This window comes from Bubalus bubalis, chromosome 1, assembly GCF_019923935.1.
Source record: "Bubalus bubalis isolate 160015118507 breed Murrah chromosome 1, NDDB_SH_1, whole genome shotgun sequence".
In the NCBI taxonomy this organism is placed as follows: Eukaryota; Metazoa; Chordata; class Mammalia; order Artiodactyla; family Bovidae; genus Bubalus; species Bubalus bubalis.
Genome location: NC_059157.1, coordinates 68,020,232 through 68,036,347, shown reverse-complemented (window position 1 = coordinate 68,036,347; position 16,116 = coordinate 68,020,232). Strand labels below are relative to the sequence as shown.

The following is a 16,116-nucleotide window of genomic DNA, read 5'->3' as shown; positions in this document are numbered from 1 at the left end:
CAATATTTTGGCCCTCAGCCTTCTTTATGGTCCAACTTTCACATTCATACATGACTACTGGAAAAACCATAGCTTTGACTATACAGACCTTTGTTGGCAAAGGTCTGTACCTTTGTACAAATGTCTCTGCATTTTATATTGAGTTGCAAAGACCATGTGTACATTAAAAAAAAAGTAAGACTGGTTATGGAGCAACATTTGAATTATGGCACCACACATATTGGAGAAGGAAATAGAAACCCACTCCAGTGTTCTTTTCTGGAGAACCTCATGGACAAAGGAGCCTGGCAGGCTACAGTCCATGGGGTCACAAAGAGCTGGACATGACTGAGAGACTCACACACACACACACCACACATATAAAGACTCTAGCAGTACTCACAAGCACCTTAGCACCAGGTATCTCTGGAATATTAGCATTATGAGTATTTTTCTTCAGCTTCTATTCCTCCTCTGTTTTCTTTCTTCTCCCTCCTCCTTTGTCCTTGTTCTTCTTTGTGCTATTTGGTATTTTCCAAATATTTCTTCAGCAATACAATTCCAGAAGAGTTGACAGCTCCATGGTGATGGTTGGAAATGTGTTAAGATTAAGACAGAGGAAGTGTTTTGGCCAGAGTAAGCTTTAGAAGAGGTAAGAAATAACTGGTTCAGTGCAGGCTGATTGAGATAAACAAGTGAGATAAAGCAGATGGCAAGTAGGCTTTTTACTGTATGTATCTGGAGCTCAGAAAAGAGGTTTGGACTTGAGAAATCCATCTGAGAGTCACCAACAGAGAAGTTTGTTGAAACTGGGGGTGGAGGAGATTGCTCAGAAAAGGAGCATGTGAAAGGAATAATGACTAGAGCTGAGTGTCATGAAATATACATGTTAAAAGAAGACAAAGAAACTAATGGAAACCCAGACAGGTGGAAGAAAATACAAAGGTATGATGGTAAGGAAGTAAAAGGAAACATGTCTTAAACAAGGGGATGATCAATGATGTTAATTTCTATTAAGAGTTTAGGTGAGATAATTTTCAAGGTATCCCAAGAATACAGCAGTAAGTATTGTATTTTCTTTATCAAGGCCCCACTGTTGGAAACCCTTTCAGCCAGATGTTGGAAAGTTCAAGGAGAAAAAAAAGGTGGTTTGGCAGAAAAATATTTGGCTACAGAAGGAAGGCAGGAAGTAAGAGGGTAACTGAACACAGGAATGAGGGTGAAATCATTTTTGTGGTGATGGTATTAATTATAAGATGAGAAAAATGTGTAGTTCTCTGTGGGCTGATGGGAAAGAGATGCTTTAAAAGATTAGATTAAAAGATTAAAAAAGAGAGAACAATTGGAGATCTTAAAATTTGCCTTGCAAGAAATGATCCCTTACATCATTCCTTTAAAGATAGGTTTCCAGAGGGGAATCTTACAATCTGCATTATTATCAAGCACTGTCAAGTGACTCATCAGCAGGAAAGTATGGAAACAATTATAGTTAATAAATGTATTTTGAGGCAATGGGCAGAATGTGATTCAGATCATAAGGTTATCCTTGGATCTGAGGAGAGAACTATCTTTGCTTTTTATAAGAGAGAGTCAGAAAAGGCAGAGTGGAGATGCAGGTAAATGTGGAAGTGTGGCAACTGACTTCCCTGTCTGTGTTGACTTTCTCCATCAGATAGGATGTCAAGGCCCCTTCTGAGAGATGCAAGAATTTCTAGGCACTATGAAAACCCACATGCAAGGAAGATACTAATTTATGGTGGAGCCAGTTTGCAGGGCTTTATGATCTTTTGACGGAGAAGGCAATGGCACCCCACTCCAGTACTCTTGCGTGGAAAATCCCATAGATGGAGGAGCCTGGTAGGCTGAAGTCCATGGGGTCACTAAGAGTCAGACACGACTGAGCGACTTCACTTTCACTTTTCACTTTCATGCATTGGAGAAGGAAATGGCAACCCACTCCAGTGTTCTTGCCTGGAGAATCCCAGGGACGGGGAAGCCTGGTGGGCTGCCGTCTCTGGGGTTGCACAGAGTCGGACATGACTGAGGTGACTTAGCAGCAGCATGATCTTTTGAAGTAGCACTCCACAGATAGGGAGCAAGTATTATTAGGACTGACTTGTGAGTTCTAATGTTGAAGCTTAATAGAAGGAAAAGGAAGACTATTAAAGTTTAGAATATCACCACCATTTGGGTGAAATATAATCATGGAGTACAGGCTGAATAATGAAAAGATTCAAGACAGGACATAGGTGTGCTTAGTCCTAAGAATTTTCCTGAACGTGGGACCATTGATTCTAAAATCAGGAAGATCCCAGGTAAACCAGGATCATTGATCATTCTAGGGAGCATGGATGATAGAAAGTTGCATTTTTAAACTGAGAGTCTCGATAGAATAAGAACCAAATATAGTGAGACTAACTGAATGTGCGATTTAGAAATAGAAGAGGTTACATTATGGCCAGAGGCTGGAATAATTAGAGTTGGGTTTTCAAAGGTGGATTAGTTCCAGGTAATAAGATTCATGGTTTATGGTCATGAAAGCTGATGGCCAATGTAGCATGCAGCTGACAGACTCTAAAAGTATGAAGGTCATGAAGTTGAGAAGAGATTGAGTTTAATACAGTTGTCCTTGTCAGCTATGCCATCCCCCAGAATGGTGGCAGACTGAGGTGGCATGAATTAGCTTGATGCTAGTCTTCTGGTAGGACAGGAGGCAAGGACCTGAGGAGGCACAGATTATGGTCCAGCCAGATGGAATTAGCTTAAACAATCTAGGAGTTCGGCTTAAGTTTGAAGGGTAATTTTCTAAAAGAAATGGTGAAAAAAATCAGGCAGTATGCCCTGGCTCTAAAATATGTGGGGTATGGAAGAATAAACAATTTCCCTTCCAGAATATTAAAGAAAAAAAGTTATTATCAAGGCAAGTCAGGCTGCTGTTAATGAACCAGACGAATATGCAAAAAAAGGGATTGAGAATGTATAACTTTTAAAAAATGTTTGGTTGATCTAAAAATCTAAAGGAAAAAAAGGACGTTGTCTTGCTTTATCAGGCCCTTATTGGATCAAAGGAAACAGTTCTCAGTGAGAAAAGAAAAGATTCCTGTTGGTGGGGTGAGTACCAGAATAACTAGTGTTATTTGTTACTAACCACTCCCGTGTAGTATTACTAACAAATACCATCTATTTTTTATTGAATTTGAAGGGAGTTGCTATATAATATTTTGAAGAAATTAAATGAGCTATTGGACATTAGAGTGATGTTTAATTATTTAGCTATGTATATTTAGCTGTGTATACTCTTATTTACTAAAGATATTTAGCTGTGTATATTTCACTATGTATATTCTTGTTAGTGATAGTAACTAACATTATTTGAGCACTTATTTTAAAGCCTTCAGGACTGTGCAGGTACTTTGCTTGTACTTATAAGGTGGCTACTATTATTATTCCAATTTATAAATGAGTAATCTAAGGAGTTAGTAACTTGAATCAAGGTCATAAAGCTTAGAATATATCACAGTAGGTTTAAATCTAGCTTTTAGTGTGACTTTTAATTAAAGTAATTTATCATTTTTTAAAAACAATTTTGCTTTTAGGTGAAGTTTTCAGTCATTCTGAAGTACCTTCACGCCTTCGGCTGGCTCTGGGTGTGGCTGAATGTGGCCACGTGCCTGGGGCAGAATTTGGTGGGAACTGGACAGAATCTCTGGCTTAGTACCTGGGTGAAAGAAGCAAAGCACATGAATGATTTCACAGAATGGAAGCAAATAAGAAGCAATAAATTAAGCATCTATGGATTATTGGGATTAATGCAAGGTTAAAAAAAAAGTCTAGCTTTTTTTTTTTCAGTTGCTTTTCTTTTCTTTTTCTAACCTAACTGATCTGGATGCAAGCATAAGGCATTTTTTTTTTAATCTACTTCATAATATTCATATACTTTGGGATAATTCAAATACATATATTTTTAATTCACCATATTTGAGAGAGTAAACAGAAACTTGTATATGTCAACTACACAGCCCATACTAAAAAATTTGTCTCATTTAATCTTAGCAATAAGTATTTAGAAAGGTATCATTATCCCCATTTTACAGCTGAGAAAATGGAGGTTTATCTGTTAAGTCATTCAGGACTCAAAGTCTTGACGACATGGCTAGTCACCGTATGTGGGAGGCTTGTGACTGATGTGAAGATCAGTGAGTGAGTCTATTAAAAACAGCATTGTAAGTAAAGTTTAATACTACATGGCAAGCAATATTTGTATAATAGTAAAAGACGACACTGGGAGGATTTAGAGTAGGGGAAAGCTATATTTGGTTGAGAGATTAAGATAATTCCCAAGGCATAGTTGGCATTTGAGGCGATGCTGAAAAGACGGATTGAGTTTTGTCAGAGATCACAGAGAAGGGAAGGTGAGAGATGCAGAGAAAGATGTTCATAAAGATGGATAGGAAAGGTGAGGGGGCTCTAGGCATAGCTGAGGATGCCAATCTGAATCATCTTCAGGTAACTGATGGGGCAGGAGAGGAACTGGAGGTAGAAAGGTAGTTTGGAAATGTGTTAAAGATGATGGTTGGAAAGGCAAGTGGAAAACTTTGAGAATTGGGGGGGAAAGAAATGACAGAATTTGTAGTTATTTTTCAGAATATGAATAAACTTGGTGTGAAGAAAAAACAGATGGATTTTTATTGGAGGGACTAAAGTCAGAGACCAGGGAGAAGTTGGGATCGGTAGGGATAAAAATAACCAAGTAAAAAAGATATCTGATCCATCTCCTTGTCACCCAAAGCATCTAGTCCAGTGCTAACCAATGGGCAGTGAATGGAATAAGGCTGAATAAAGTACGAATGGAGGAAGAGTCAGAGAACTGCAGTGGGGTTGGAGAAAAGGGATGGATAGGAAAGACATTGCGGTGAAAAGATATATAAAATTTGTTGTGGGTGAGAAGAGAGCATCACTTGAGATTTTGAAGTTCGAGTAATTGGGAAAACAATGAAGACAAAAATAAAGAAACCAGTGGGGAAGAGTCTTAAGTGATAGAACAGAGAAATTATGAATTCAGTTTGGAGCACATTTAGTGGGAAGTGTGGATATATTTTTCTGTTATTTTTCCCCCCAGTAAGCAAAGTAGATTCACACTGTCCTTCAAAGAAGTTAAGTGATTTGAAAGAGTAAGAAGAAAGATTCTCAAAAGTACAGTACTCAAAAGTACAGAACCATTAAAGGAAAGATTTTTTAAATTAGAGACAATCTTTATGTATTTATAGGAGAAAAGAGGATAACGTGAAGGAGAGTGATAAATAAGAAATAACAAATCAGCTACATGGAAGTCTTGCTATCTAAGGATGTGCATAAGGGAAAACAGAAAGAATACATACTTTCGGTAACAGAAAATGAGGATAACATTTAAAAGTATGTGACTCAAGGCCTTGCTTTGTTTTCTCCTCTCCCATCTTATCTTTTATTATGTCACCATCAGTTCAGTTCAGCCGCTCAGTCGTGTCCAACTCTTTGCGACCCCATGAATCTCAGCACGCCAGGCCTCCCTGTCTGTCACCAACTCCCGGAGTCCACCCAAACCCATGTCCATCGAGTCAGTGATGCCATCCAACCATCTTATCCTCTGTCGTCCCCTTCTCCTCCTGCCCCCAAATCCCTCCCAGCATCAGGGTCTTTTCCAGTGAGTCAACTCTTCGCATGAGGTGGCCAAAGTATTGGAGTTTCAGCTTTAGCATCAGTCCTTGCAGTGAACACCCAGGACTGATCTCCTTTAGGATGGACTGGTTGGCCCACCTTAGTACTACCTATAAGTATCTCCATCGGAAAGTAAACAAATATTTTGAGGCAAATTTATGCTTGTTTTGTCATTCTGTTACACTCATTGGGGAAAGAGTTGTTAACGTTAATAACTAAAATGAGATTCAGGGACTTAGAATGTGCTTGGTTCTAAGCCAGTGAGTCAAGTTTATTGGCTCGTGGTTTGCAACTCAATGAGGTGAAGGTAGATTTAGAGATATATCGATAGAATACTGAGCAGCAAAAGAAATATCCCATATACATCTCTATACCTATGTCTATCATTATATATAGCAGAGTTAAACTCTTACCAACCTAGTGAGCTCATGTTGCAGTTTTAAGGGAGATTCAGTATCCTTTGGAGAATAGTTTAAGTGATCAAATACTGTTATTTTCCTATACTAGGCAAGGTATGCAAGTTTAGTATTCAAAATTTTACTCATTTACTTTAACTAACTGTCAGGAGGTATAAAAAGTATTTTGTAATGAAAGTAACAGATTATATACAATTTAATGAAAAAGATTTTTTTCATGACTGGATTTTTATTTTTTACATTTAAAAATTTAAAGTGTTGACTTATTATTAAATGTAATTATGTTATAAATTTTAAATTATTTCATAAGAAATGAAACTCTATAATTTCTGGTTTTATTAGTGGTCCACAGCTGCATCCTTTGGAACCTGATCCAATCAAAAGCAGGCTGTATTCACTGATATCATAAAAGCTTACATTAATTTTTGAGCTTTAAAGCATAAATAGCACTTTCACATGTTAATACCAGAGGCCTGCTATGAATAATGTAGAAGACTGACATTCAAACAAAACTGGAGAACTGAAGCAGAAAATACTGCATCTATATTTTATAACAATAATAACAATCCTACCTTATCTTCTGAAAAAGAAATAGCCCTAAACATTTTATTTCTGGTTCTCAGCTATGTGCTGAATCTCTGAAACACTCTGGACATCCCTAAGCTGTTGTGTTTTATGCCTCCTTATTAGAAACTTCCTTTTCCAACCCAGTGTGTAAAATATAGACACCTTATTTTCAACGTGTAGTGTTTAAGGAGTACACTGCTACTCCCTGTTTGAGATGAATGAGTGGATCATTTACTTTACTTACCTCACAAAATTCCACTGAAATGACAGTGAACAAATCCAAAAGTAAAGGATTCAGGGAATTTCACAGTGATGAATTTCTACATAAGCAATTATACTGATAATCAAGGGTAGAACAACCTGTAGCCAGGAATAAATACTAGATGAAGCTGTAAAAGCATAGTAAGTGGTCCAGTCTATCCACTGGAGAAACACAAGTACAGGGAGTAAGATTAAGTAGCACAGAATTAATCAAAGTGGCTCACTAGAGCTTTGTTCTGGCCTGTCAGCCTCTCCTACAAGCTCAGCCCCACCCCCAGCACTAGCTATGTATTATTATATACCAACTGGCACAGTAGTAGCACAATGAAAACTAGGAGCTGATGCTTAAAAAGAAAATGAAGGTTACTAGTGTGTGTGACATATATTAAAGATGGCCTCCTTGTGTGGCTTTTGAAGAAGTTCCAGCCTGCATATAAATCACCATATAAGACTTGCAGGGTCACACCCACTTACGTGGAACTTCCATTCAGAGGACAGAAATGTTGGGGGAAATTAATGTATACACTGGCAGAAGAAGGGCACACCAAGTACCTCTTGATTAACCATATCTTTATCTCGCATGTTTAAACTGGTTATGATGGATGGTCATGCGTTTTAATTAAGTGAACAGTATAAATAAGAGCTAACAAACAGAACAGTGGAACCAAGAAGTAAAATACTCATACTTGGTATATAAGAGAAGCTTAAAATATCTAATTAGTATCTTTAGATATTCAAATGGCAGAAGCAAAGCAAGTGCAGAATGTGCTGAAATAAGGTCAGTCTAAGAGCAAGAAAGTTCTTAAAAAAATTTAAAGAGATTGTACAAGTTTGAAGAGATAAATTGGAGGAGAGAGTCCCAGATGTACAACACCAGAAACAGATGGCAAATGATAAATAAGGAGAAATTAGAGTAACAATCCAGGATGTTCACCATCCCTATAGTAAGACTTTCAGTAAATGCAGATAGAAATTATCAACTATATAATATTTAACAACATTTTCTGTAATTGAAGAAAATTGAAGTCTGTCCCCACAAATGTTCCAGTTTAGAGCAGAAATACAGGGGGTTCCAAGATAGTAGTTTGTGTTGCAAGAGGAGGGGGCAAAAGAGGATAAAAGAAATAATAGAATATCTGATCAGTTCAAATATATTCAAAAGAATTTTTATGACTATTGAATTGTTTGGGAATAGATGAGTTCTTATTGCATAGAAAAATAGTGGTACAAGCATTGTAAATGTAGTGAACTTCATGAATATTATGTTTAGTAGTAATGTAAACACTGAATATTTGAGGGAAAAAGGGGCAACAACCTATTTTTAGAAGGGCTAGAAGAAAGTATGGGGGACTGAGGTAGGAAAATAATAATAAATATTTAAGAGTAAGACATTATTAAACAGTCGTGTGTGATATTATTTAAAATAGAACTAGCTAAAATAATTTGAAGTGGTCAGGGTCAACTATTTTTGTTTTGCTTTGTTTTACACATTATACCTACAAGAATCATCTTGCCAACACACTTTTATTAACAATCTTATGTAGTAGAGATCAACAAAGTAATCATGTATCCCAGAAGACTCAAAAGCAAATGTCTCAGATAACATGAAAGTTGGTGGGCTGCCGTCTATGGGGTCGCACAGAGTCGGACACGACTGAAGCGACTTAGCAGCAGCAGCAAACGGAGAAGTCCAGGCACAAGTCTTTTAACTCACTTGATCGAGGGGACTCAAACTAAGTATCCACTACTCTATTTATCAGTTCTACTCATTTTCCTCATTGGCTTAATCCTTAAGCTTCACATGGTGATGGAAATGTTATCTTTCAAACAATTTCCCTCCATAGAAACCCAGGAAATTACTCTCCTTGAAACAACTGAGTTACATATCCATCTTTGAATCAATCGTTATAACCAAACATTCTCTTCTTCCAACCTTACAAGTTCCCCAAGTTGGCGATTCTTTGTGCTTTCATTTCTTCTTGCACGCCTGGATAGCTCTTTTCTGAGCTTGCCTCTTTCTTGTCATATTCAGTATTTTGTCAAACACAGCTCGCAATTGTCAATAGATGCTGTTAACAGTTTTTTAACCTCTTCCACTAAAGCGACATGTTGATTATGTTTTCTGACTCTTTAGTTCGTCAGGAACAGCCCTTCCACCAACCACATCTCTGCAGCTTGACAGACCAAAAAAGTTTATTCCTCACTCACATCACTTGTGCATTGTTGATTGGGAAGGGGATTTTTCTGATTCTAGAGCCCAAGTTGAAAAAGCAACCCAACTATTTTTTTTTTTTTAACTTTGGCAGGCACTGTGCAAAGCGAATAGGAGCTTTAGCAGATCTGACACCAACAATTAAATGCTCTAATCTGGAAGTGTCATGTGTTGTTTCTCCCTCAATGTATTGTTCAGAACTATTTCTTTGTTCTCTCCAATCACAAAGGGGCCAAAAAGTACAATTCTACCATGGACCTAGAAGCTGGGAGAACTGAAACTATTTGCCTAGTAGCACCAGTGACTGCCATTGTCCCTCAGGATGTTACAAAGTTAATAGGTTGCTAACATTCTAACCACCTGGTTGATCTCTTATCTTCAGAGCATTTCTCTAGAAGCTATGCTCAAAAATAAGAGAGCCCTGCTCTGATACCCCATCAGAGCATCTGTATTTATTTTCAGTGTGCCATGTACGTTTATACTTAGTTTGGTCCAGAGTTACACATTCTAAAGTTTGATACTTGAGTTTTCCATTAAAAATAAATTCTATTATATGCAATTTCTTGAGTGTTAAAATTTGAAGTTTAAGCTGTTAACATGTCCCTGATAGCAGTTTGTGTTTAGGTCTTTTTGTGTGCTCTGGAGCTTATGTAGTCACCAGGGGATCCTTGGCTGCCTCTCGAGTTTTGCATGCTCAGCTGTTGGACAATGTTCTGCATCTCCCGCTCCAGTTTTTTGAAACCAATCCCATAGGCCAGGTCATCAATAGGTTCACCAAGGTAAGGAAACCCTGTCTTATTAGATGGCATACGTAAATAAATGATGATCCGCATTTAGTACTTTATAATCTCATTTGTGAAAAGCATCATTCTCAAAAAACGAGATTATGTTCAGTGTAGATTTCATTGTTTAATTTATAATTCTTGGGCCATTCATAATTGATGTATAACAGAGTCACATCTCACACACATCATTAAAACTCTTTAAAAATTGTTGAAAGAATCCAAGAAGTGCATGTGCTCTGGTGTCTATAGCTCCAATTCTTAACACAGATATAGTTTGAGAATCAGTGGTTCAGACAGCGAAGAGGAAGAATATGTAAGTCTATATTGAGATATCTGAATTTTAAGCATTGTACCTTTAAAAAAATATCTTTCTTTCTTTATGTGGCTGCATTGGGTCTAAGTTGCATTGTGCAAGATTTTTCATTGCAGCCCACAGACTCTCTAGTTTTGGCAAGTGGGCTCCCTAGTTACGGCACACAGGCTTATTTGCTCCATGGCATGTGGGATCTTAGTTCCCTGACCAGGGATTGAACCCACATCCCCTGCATTGCAAAGTGAATTCTTAAGCCCTGGACCACCAGGAAAGTCCTTAAACATGCTAAGAGACTTAAAAAAAAAAAACTTTTTAAAAAACCTTTTAAAAAAACTATCAACTCACTAGTAACAGATGAGGAATGGCTGGAGGTTCCCAGAATGTCTCTGCTTACCTATAGGGTTTTACCCATCGTATTTGCAGCTAAGTACTTTTAATTGTATTGTCCAGTAAAATATTATGCAAAGCACATAGGTAATTTAAAATTTTCTAGTAGCAACAATAGAAAATTAAAAAGAAACAGTTGAAATTATTATTTATAATAATATATCTTAATGTGTAGAGTATCTGACACAGAATATCTGAATATCTGAAACATTAAAGTGTAATAAATATAAAAATATTAATTGCATATTTTGATTTTTTATTCTTACAAAATCTCTAGAATCTGATTTGTGTTATAGACTTAGGTTATATCTCAATTTGCAGTAGCCGCATTTCAAGTACTCAATAGCCATATATTTGCTAGTGGCTCCTGTACTAGACTGTGCATAGCCATGACCTTAAAATATGGCAGCCGTATAAACCAAGTGTCATGCAGTTGTGATTGGAAAATGCAGATTGCTTGATCATTGACATCTTGGGACTATAAAACCCTCTTGATTGTTATAACTGAAAAATATGTGGGGGTGAGTTGAGGAGGGCAAAAATCATTTAAGATTCAGATTGTCACTTCTGGGTAAATGTTTTTATTTTTACACTGACTGATATACGTCTTCCTCCCCTCATTTTAAACCATAAAAAGTTAAAAATAAAGTGATCTGATGTCAAATTTTTCAGGACATGTTTATAATTGATATGCGTTTCCATTACTACATACGGACCTGGGTGAATTGTACACTGGATGTTATTGGAACAGTTTTGGTCATTGTGGGAGCTTTACCACTCTTCATTCTGGGGGTTATTCCCTTGGTTTTCCTCTATTTCACTATACAGGTAAGTTCATGGATTTTTATGTTTTAATAACTTCCACCTTCACAGTCAAATGCTAGTTGGGCTTCCCTAATGGCTCAGATGGTTAGGAGTCTGAGGAAGAAGGGAAAGGAAGAGGATTGGGTAGGAAGTCTCGGACTGCAGAACAGTTTCATAAGAGGTTTGGTTGAATGAATGGAAAATCCACAACCAATACTGCCCATTGATACTCCCATGTGACCTCTGAATCAGTCTGTTTTAACACCCCTTCCATGCTGAGTCATTTCCTGGGAGCCACCTGAGGGAAAAGTGGCCTCCATTCTAAAATAGGAGTGGATTTGGAAAGGCAGCAGCCTCGCTGTCAGTCAGCGATGTGCCCTGCAACAAGAGAACTGAGTTGTGCATTTTCATGGCAACCACAAAACCTAGGTGTTATTTACGTTTTAGCAGAAAGTCAATTTGCCTGAAGATTCAAGAGAGAAACGAATATTCCCTTTTGCCCTGTTACCCTGCTATCAAGAAACTATTGCTAGAAGTACTAAACAGATCTCTCATGATAGGTGTACACGTTTATATTCTAATTAAAATGTAGTCAGCCAATTTGAATTCCAAGATAATGTCACTGCGAGGCTCTAGTGTAAAAACAAAATTTCTTAACTCTTGTTTAAATTAAATATAACAGTGTTTTGAGGTTCTTTATATGAAAGGATGCAGTTCTTGTAATTTAATGTTTTCTCGTAATTTAATGTTTTCTCAAAATCCTAATTTTAAAATGCTTATTGGAGTTCAATTTTTCCAAGTTCAGTTCAGTTCAGTCACTCAGTCGTGTCCAACTCTTTGCGACCCCATGAACCGCAGCACGCCAGGCCTCCCTGTCCATCACCAACTCCCGGAGTTCACTCAAACGCACGTCCATCGAGTCGGTGATGCCATCCAGCCATCTCATCCTCTGTCGTCCCCTTCTCCTCCTGCCCCCAATCCCTCCCAGCATCAGTCTTTTCCAATGAGTCAACTCTTCGCATGAGGTGGCCAAAGTACTGGAGTTTTCAGCTTTAGCATCATTCCTTCCAAAGAACACCCAGGACTGATCTCCTTCAGAATGGACTGGTTGGCTATCCTTGCAGTCCAAGGGACTCTCAAGAGTCTTCTCCAACACCACAGTTCAAAAGCATCAATTCTTCGGCACTCAGCTTTCTTCACAGTCCAACTCTCACATCCATACATGACTACTGTAACAATCATAGCCTTGACTAGATGAACCTTTGTTGGCAAAGTAATGTCTCTGCTTTTGAATATGCTATCTAGGTTGGTCATAACTTTCCTTCCAAGGAGTAAGCGTCTTTTAATTTCATGGCTGCAGTCACCATCTGCAGTGACTTTGGAGCCCCCCAAAATAAAGTCTGACACTGTTTCCACTGTTTCCCCATCTATTTCCCATGAAGTGATGGGACAAATGCCGTGATCTTCATTTTCTCAATGTTGAGCTTTAAGCCAACTTTTTCACTCTCCTCTTTCCCTTTCATCAAGAGGCTCTTTAGTTCCTCTTCACTTTCTGCCATAAGGGTGGTGTCATCTGCATGTCTGAGGTGATTGATATTTCTCCTGGCAATCTTGATTCCAGCTTGATTCCTCCAGCCCAGTGTTTCTCATGAGGTACTCTGCATATAAGTTAAATAAGCAGGTGACAATATATAGGCTTGATGTACTCCTTTTCCTATTTGGAACCAGTCTGTTGTTCCATGTCCAGTTCTAACTGTTGCTTCCTGACCTGCATACAGGTTTCTCAAGAGGCAAGTCAGGTGGTCTGGTATTTCCATCTCTTTGAGAATTTTCCACAGTTTATTGTGATCCACACAGTCAAAGGCTTTGGCATAGTCAATAAAGCAGAAATAGATGTTTTTCTGGAACTCTCTTGCTTTTTTGATGATCCAGTGGATATTGGCAATTTGATCTCTGGTTCCTCTGCCTTTTCTAAAACCAGCTTGAGCATATGGAAGTTCACAGTTCATGTATCGCTGAAGCCTGGCTTCGAGAATTTTGAGCATTACTTTATTAGCTTGTGAGATGAGTGCAATTGTGTGGTAGTTTGAGCATTCTTTGGCATTACCTTTCTTAGGGATTGGAATGAAAATTGCCCTTTTCCAGTCCTGTGGCCACTGCTGAGTTTTCCAAATTTACTGGCATATTGAGTGCAGCACTTTCACAACATCATCTTTCAGGATTTGAAATAGCTTAACTGGAATTCCATCAGCTCCACTAGCTTTGTTTGTAGTGATGCTTTCTAAGGCCCACTTGACTTCACATTCCAGGATGTCTGGCTCTAGGTGAGTGATCACACTGTGATTATCTGGGTCATGAAGATCTTTTTTGTACAGTTCTTCTGTGTTTTCTTGCCACCAATTTGTCCAAACCAAGCTATTAATCATTTGCTCATTTCTACATGTCTACTATCATTATTGTTCTTATTTCTTATGATGCCCCTCTTCTCTCTGCTATCTGGAAATTACCCTTTATGCATAGGTTATATTCTACTTTCTGTGTGAAGGATTCTCTACCAAAATAGTGCAAAGATATGACTTATGAAGGTATTATGGACTTATTATACTATATTATTACAGTATATTATTATATTATGCTATATTATTTTGTAGGCTGTTTTGTTGTTGTTTTATTTTTTAGTGGACCTAAAATTGTCTCCTCAATAAGATTGTAAGTTCTCTGGGACAGATGCTATGTCTTATAGTTTAAAAGAATAACCAAAAAATTGATGAATGATGTTGAGAATCAATTTTATCTGCTTAAAAAACCAAAAACAACAAAATGTATCACAAGTGAAAAGTTTGTGGTTGGTGCACTATAATAGGGTGACTAGGAGTGGAAAAGAGTCTAGAAACCATGTTTTGTGAAGAGGAACTTAATAGGTTGAACCCAAGACATAGATTCAGGAGCCTCAAATTCTAGTCACTTTTTTGACTCCTGTGCTTGGTACAGCACTTCCCTTTCCAACCTTCATTTCTTTCACCTGTAAGATAAGAAGTTTGTTTTAGATCAGTGCTACTCAAAGTGTGGTCCCTGGACCCATGGACCTATTGAATCAGAATCTCCAATTGTACCTCTTCTTTTAAAAATATCATATTTTGCAAGTAAATATGTATAATTTTTATTTAGCATACCCTAATAGAGTTGGGAGGGGGGAATGAAGAATCTCTCAGGTTGGGGCTCAGAAATCTGTGTTTTTATAATCCTTTGGTAATTTTTGCTGAAGGATGAGAAGCATTAATCTAGTAGATCAAAGGTTCTTAAGCTCAGAGCTCTGTATAATTTTATGGAGAGACTCCAGGGCTTCAACAATTCATTGAACATTTATGAAACTTTCTTTGGGACAATCTCTTAAGTCCCCTGGCAGGCTCAGAATGTCGTCATCCTTTGTATTCTCCAGAGCGTTTAGCATAGACCAGAGCTTGTAAACTCCAAGACCACATGTGGCTTCAGATATGTTTTCACTTAGCTAGCTCAATGTTTTTTACCAAAATGAAGACTTTTTTAAAATCAGGAATTTTACGTAAAAGATTTTCCTGAAAAAAAAATTGCAAGATGTGGCAACTCTTTATTTTCATTTCCAGTTTATAGCAACTATTTGGGGCTGATGAATGATGGTCCAGTTAACTCAGGCTTACTCCTTCTAGCTCTCCACAGTCCACTCATCCCAATTGTCCAGAGGGGAAGCACCAATTATAATTGTGGCCATATAGAGATTTTTTAGTGGAAAAAATTTTCCATAATTATAGTTAGGTATAGGTGGCTCGGATGGTAAAGAATTTGCCTACAATGCAAGAGACCTGGGTTTGATCCCTGGGTCAGGAAGATCTCCTGGAGAAGCGAATGGCAACCTTCCCCAGTGTTGTTGCCTGGAAAACTCCATGGACAGAGGAGCCTGGTGGGCTACAGTCCATGGGATTGCAAACATTTGGAAATGACTGAGGGACTGAACACATTTGTTATCATAATAATATTACTGTTTGTGCACTTGGTAGGCTTCCTTCATTTAATGGGTTAACCACCTGGCCACACTTTCAACTATTTAACATAGAGCTTTTTCCACTAATGATTGTTGGAGAGCATTACCAAGGTGAAGTTTTGCCCAATATGTTTGAGTTGTGCTATCCAGAATTTGGGCTTTTTACTGTTACTAACACTTTCACTTTCACTGTTACAAAGGTACATTCCTTTCCTGGGGCTCCTATAACAAAGTTGGTGGCTTAAAACAATAGAAATTGTATTCTTTCACAGTTCTAGAGGCCACAAGTGCAAAATCCAGGAGTAGGCCTCTGTCGCATGCTTCTGTCCTAGCTTCTGGTGACTGTCAGTGACCCCTGGCATTTTCCTTGGCTCCCAGGTACATCACTCCAATCTTGTCCTCCATGGGTTTCTCCCTATGTCTGTGTCTTCTCCTTTTCTATTTTTTATAACAACACTCAGTCTGGATTTCAGGCCCACCCTAAGGATCTCATCTCAAGATATTAATGACATCTGCTAATATCCTCTTTCCAAATAAGGTCATATTCACAGGCAATGGAGGTTAGAACTTGAACTTAACTTTTGGGGGCTGTTCATTAGCCCACTACACATGCATCTTGCCATTTTCCAACTGCTGAAGAAATTTTGGCTACATCTGCAAGACCACCTTTTTCTGTTTTC

General features: G+C 38.0%; 1 protein-coding gene across 3 annotated transcripts in view; it reads left to right on the top strand.

Annotated features, from left to right (window-relative positions):
* LOC102392421 (multidrug resistance-associated protein 1) overlaps nt 1-16,116 on the top strand; it is a 98,875-nt gene that overhangs the window by 69,251 nt on the left and 13,508 nt on the right. For all 3 annotated transcript variants that reach the window (XM_025282361.3, XM_025282350.3, XM_025282357.3), the window contains 4 exons: nt 3,030-3,090; nt 3,576-3,795; nt 9,754-9,908; nt 11,287-11,442. In XM_025282361.3, coding sequence (XP_025138146.2) covers nt 3,030-3,090; nt 3,576-3,795; nt 9,754-9,908; nt 11,287-11,442 — 592 coding nt within the window. The remainder of the gene's footprint in view (nt 1-3,029; nt 3,091-3,575; nt 3,796-9,753; nt 9,909-11,286; nt 11,443-16,116) is intronic.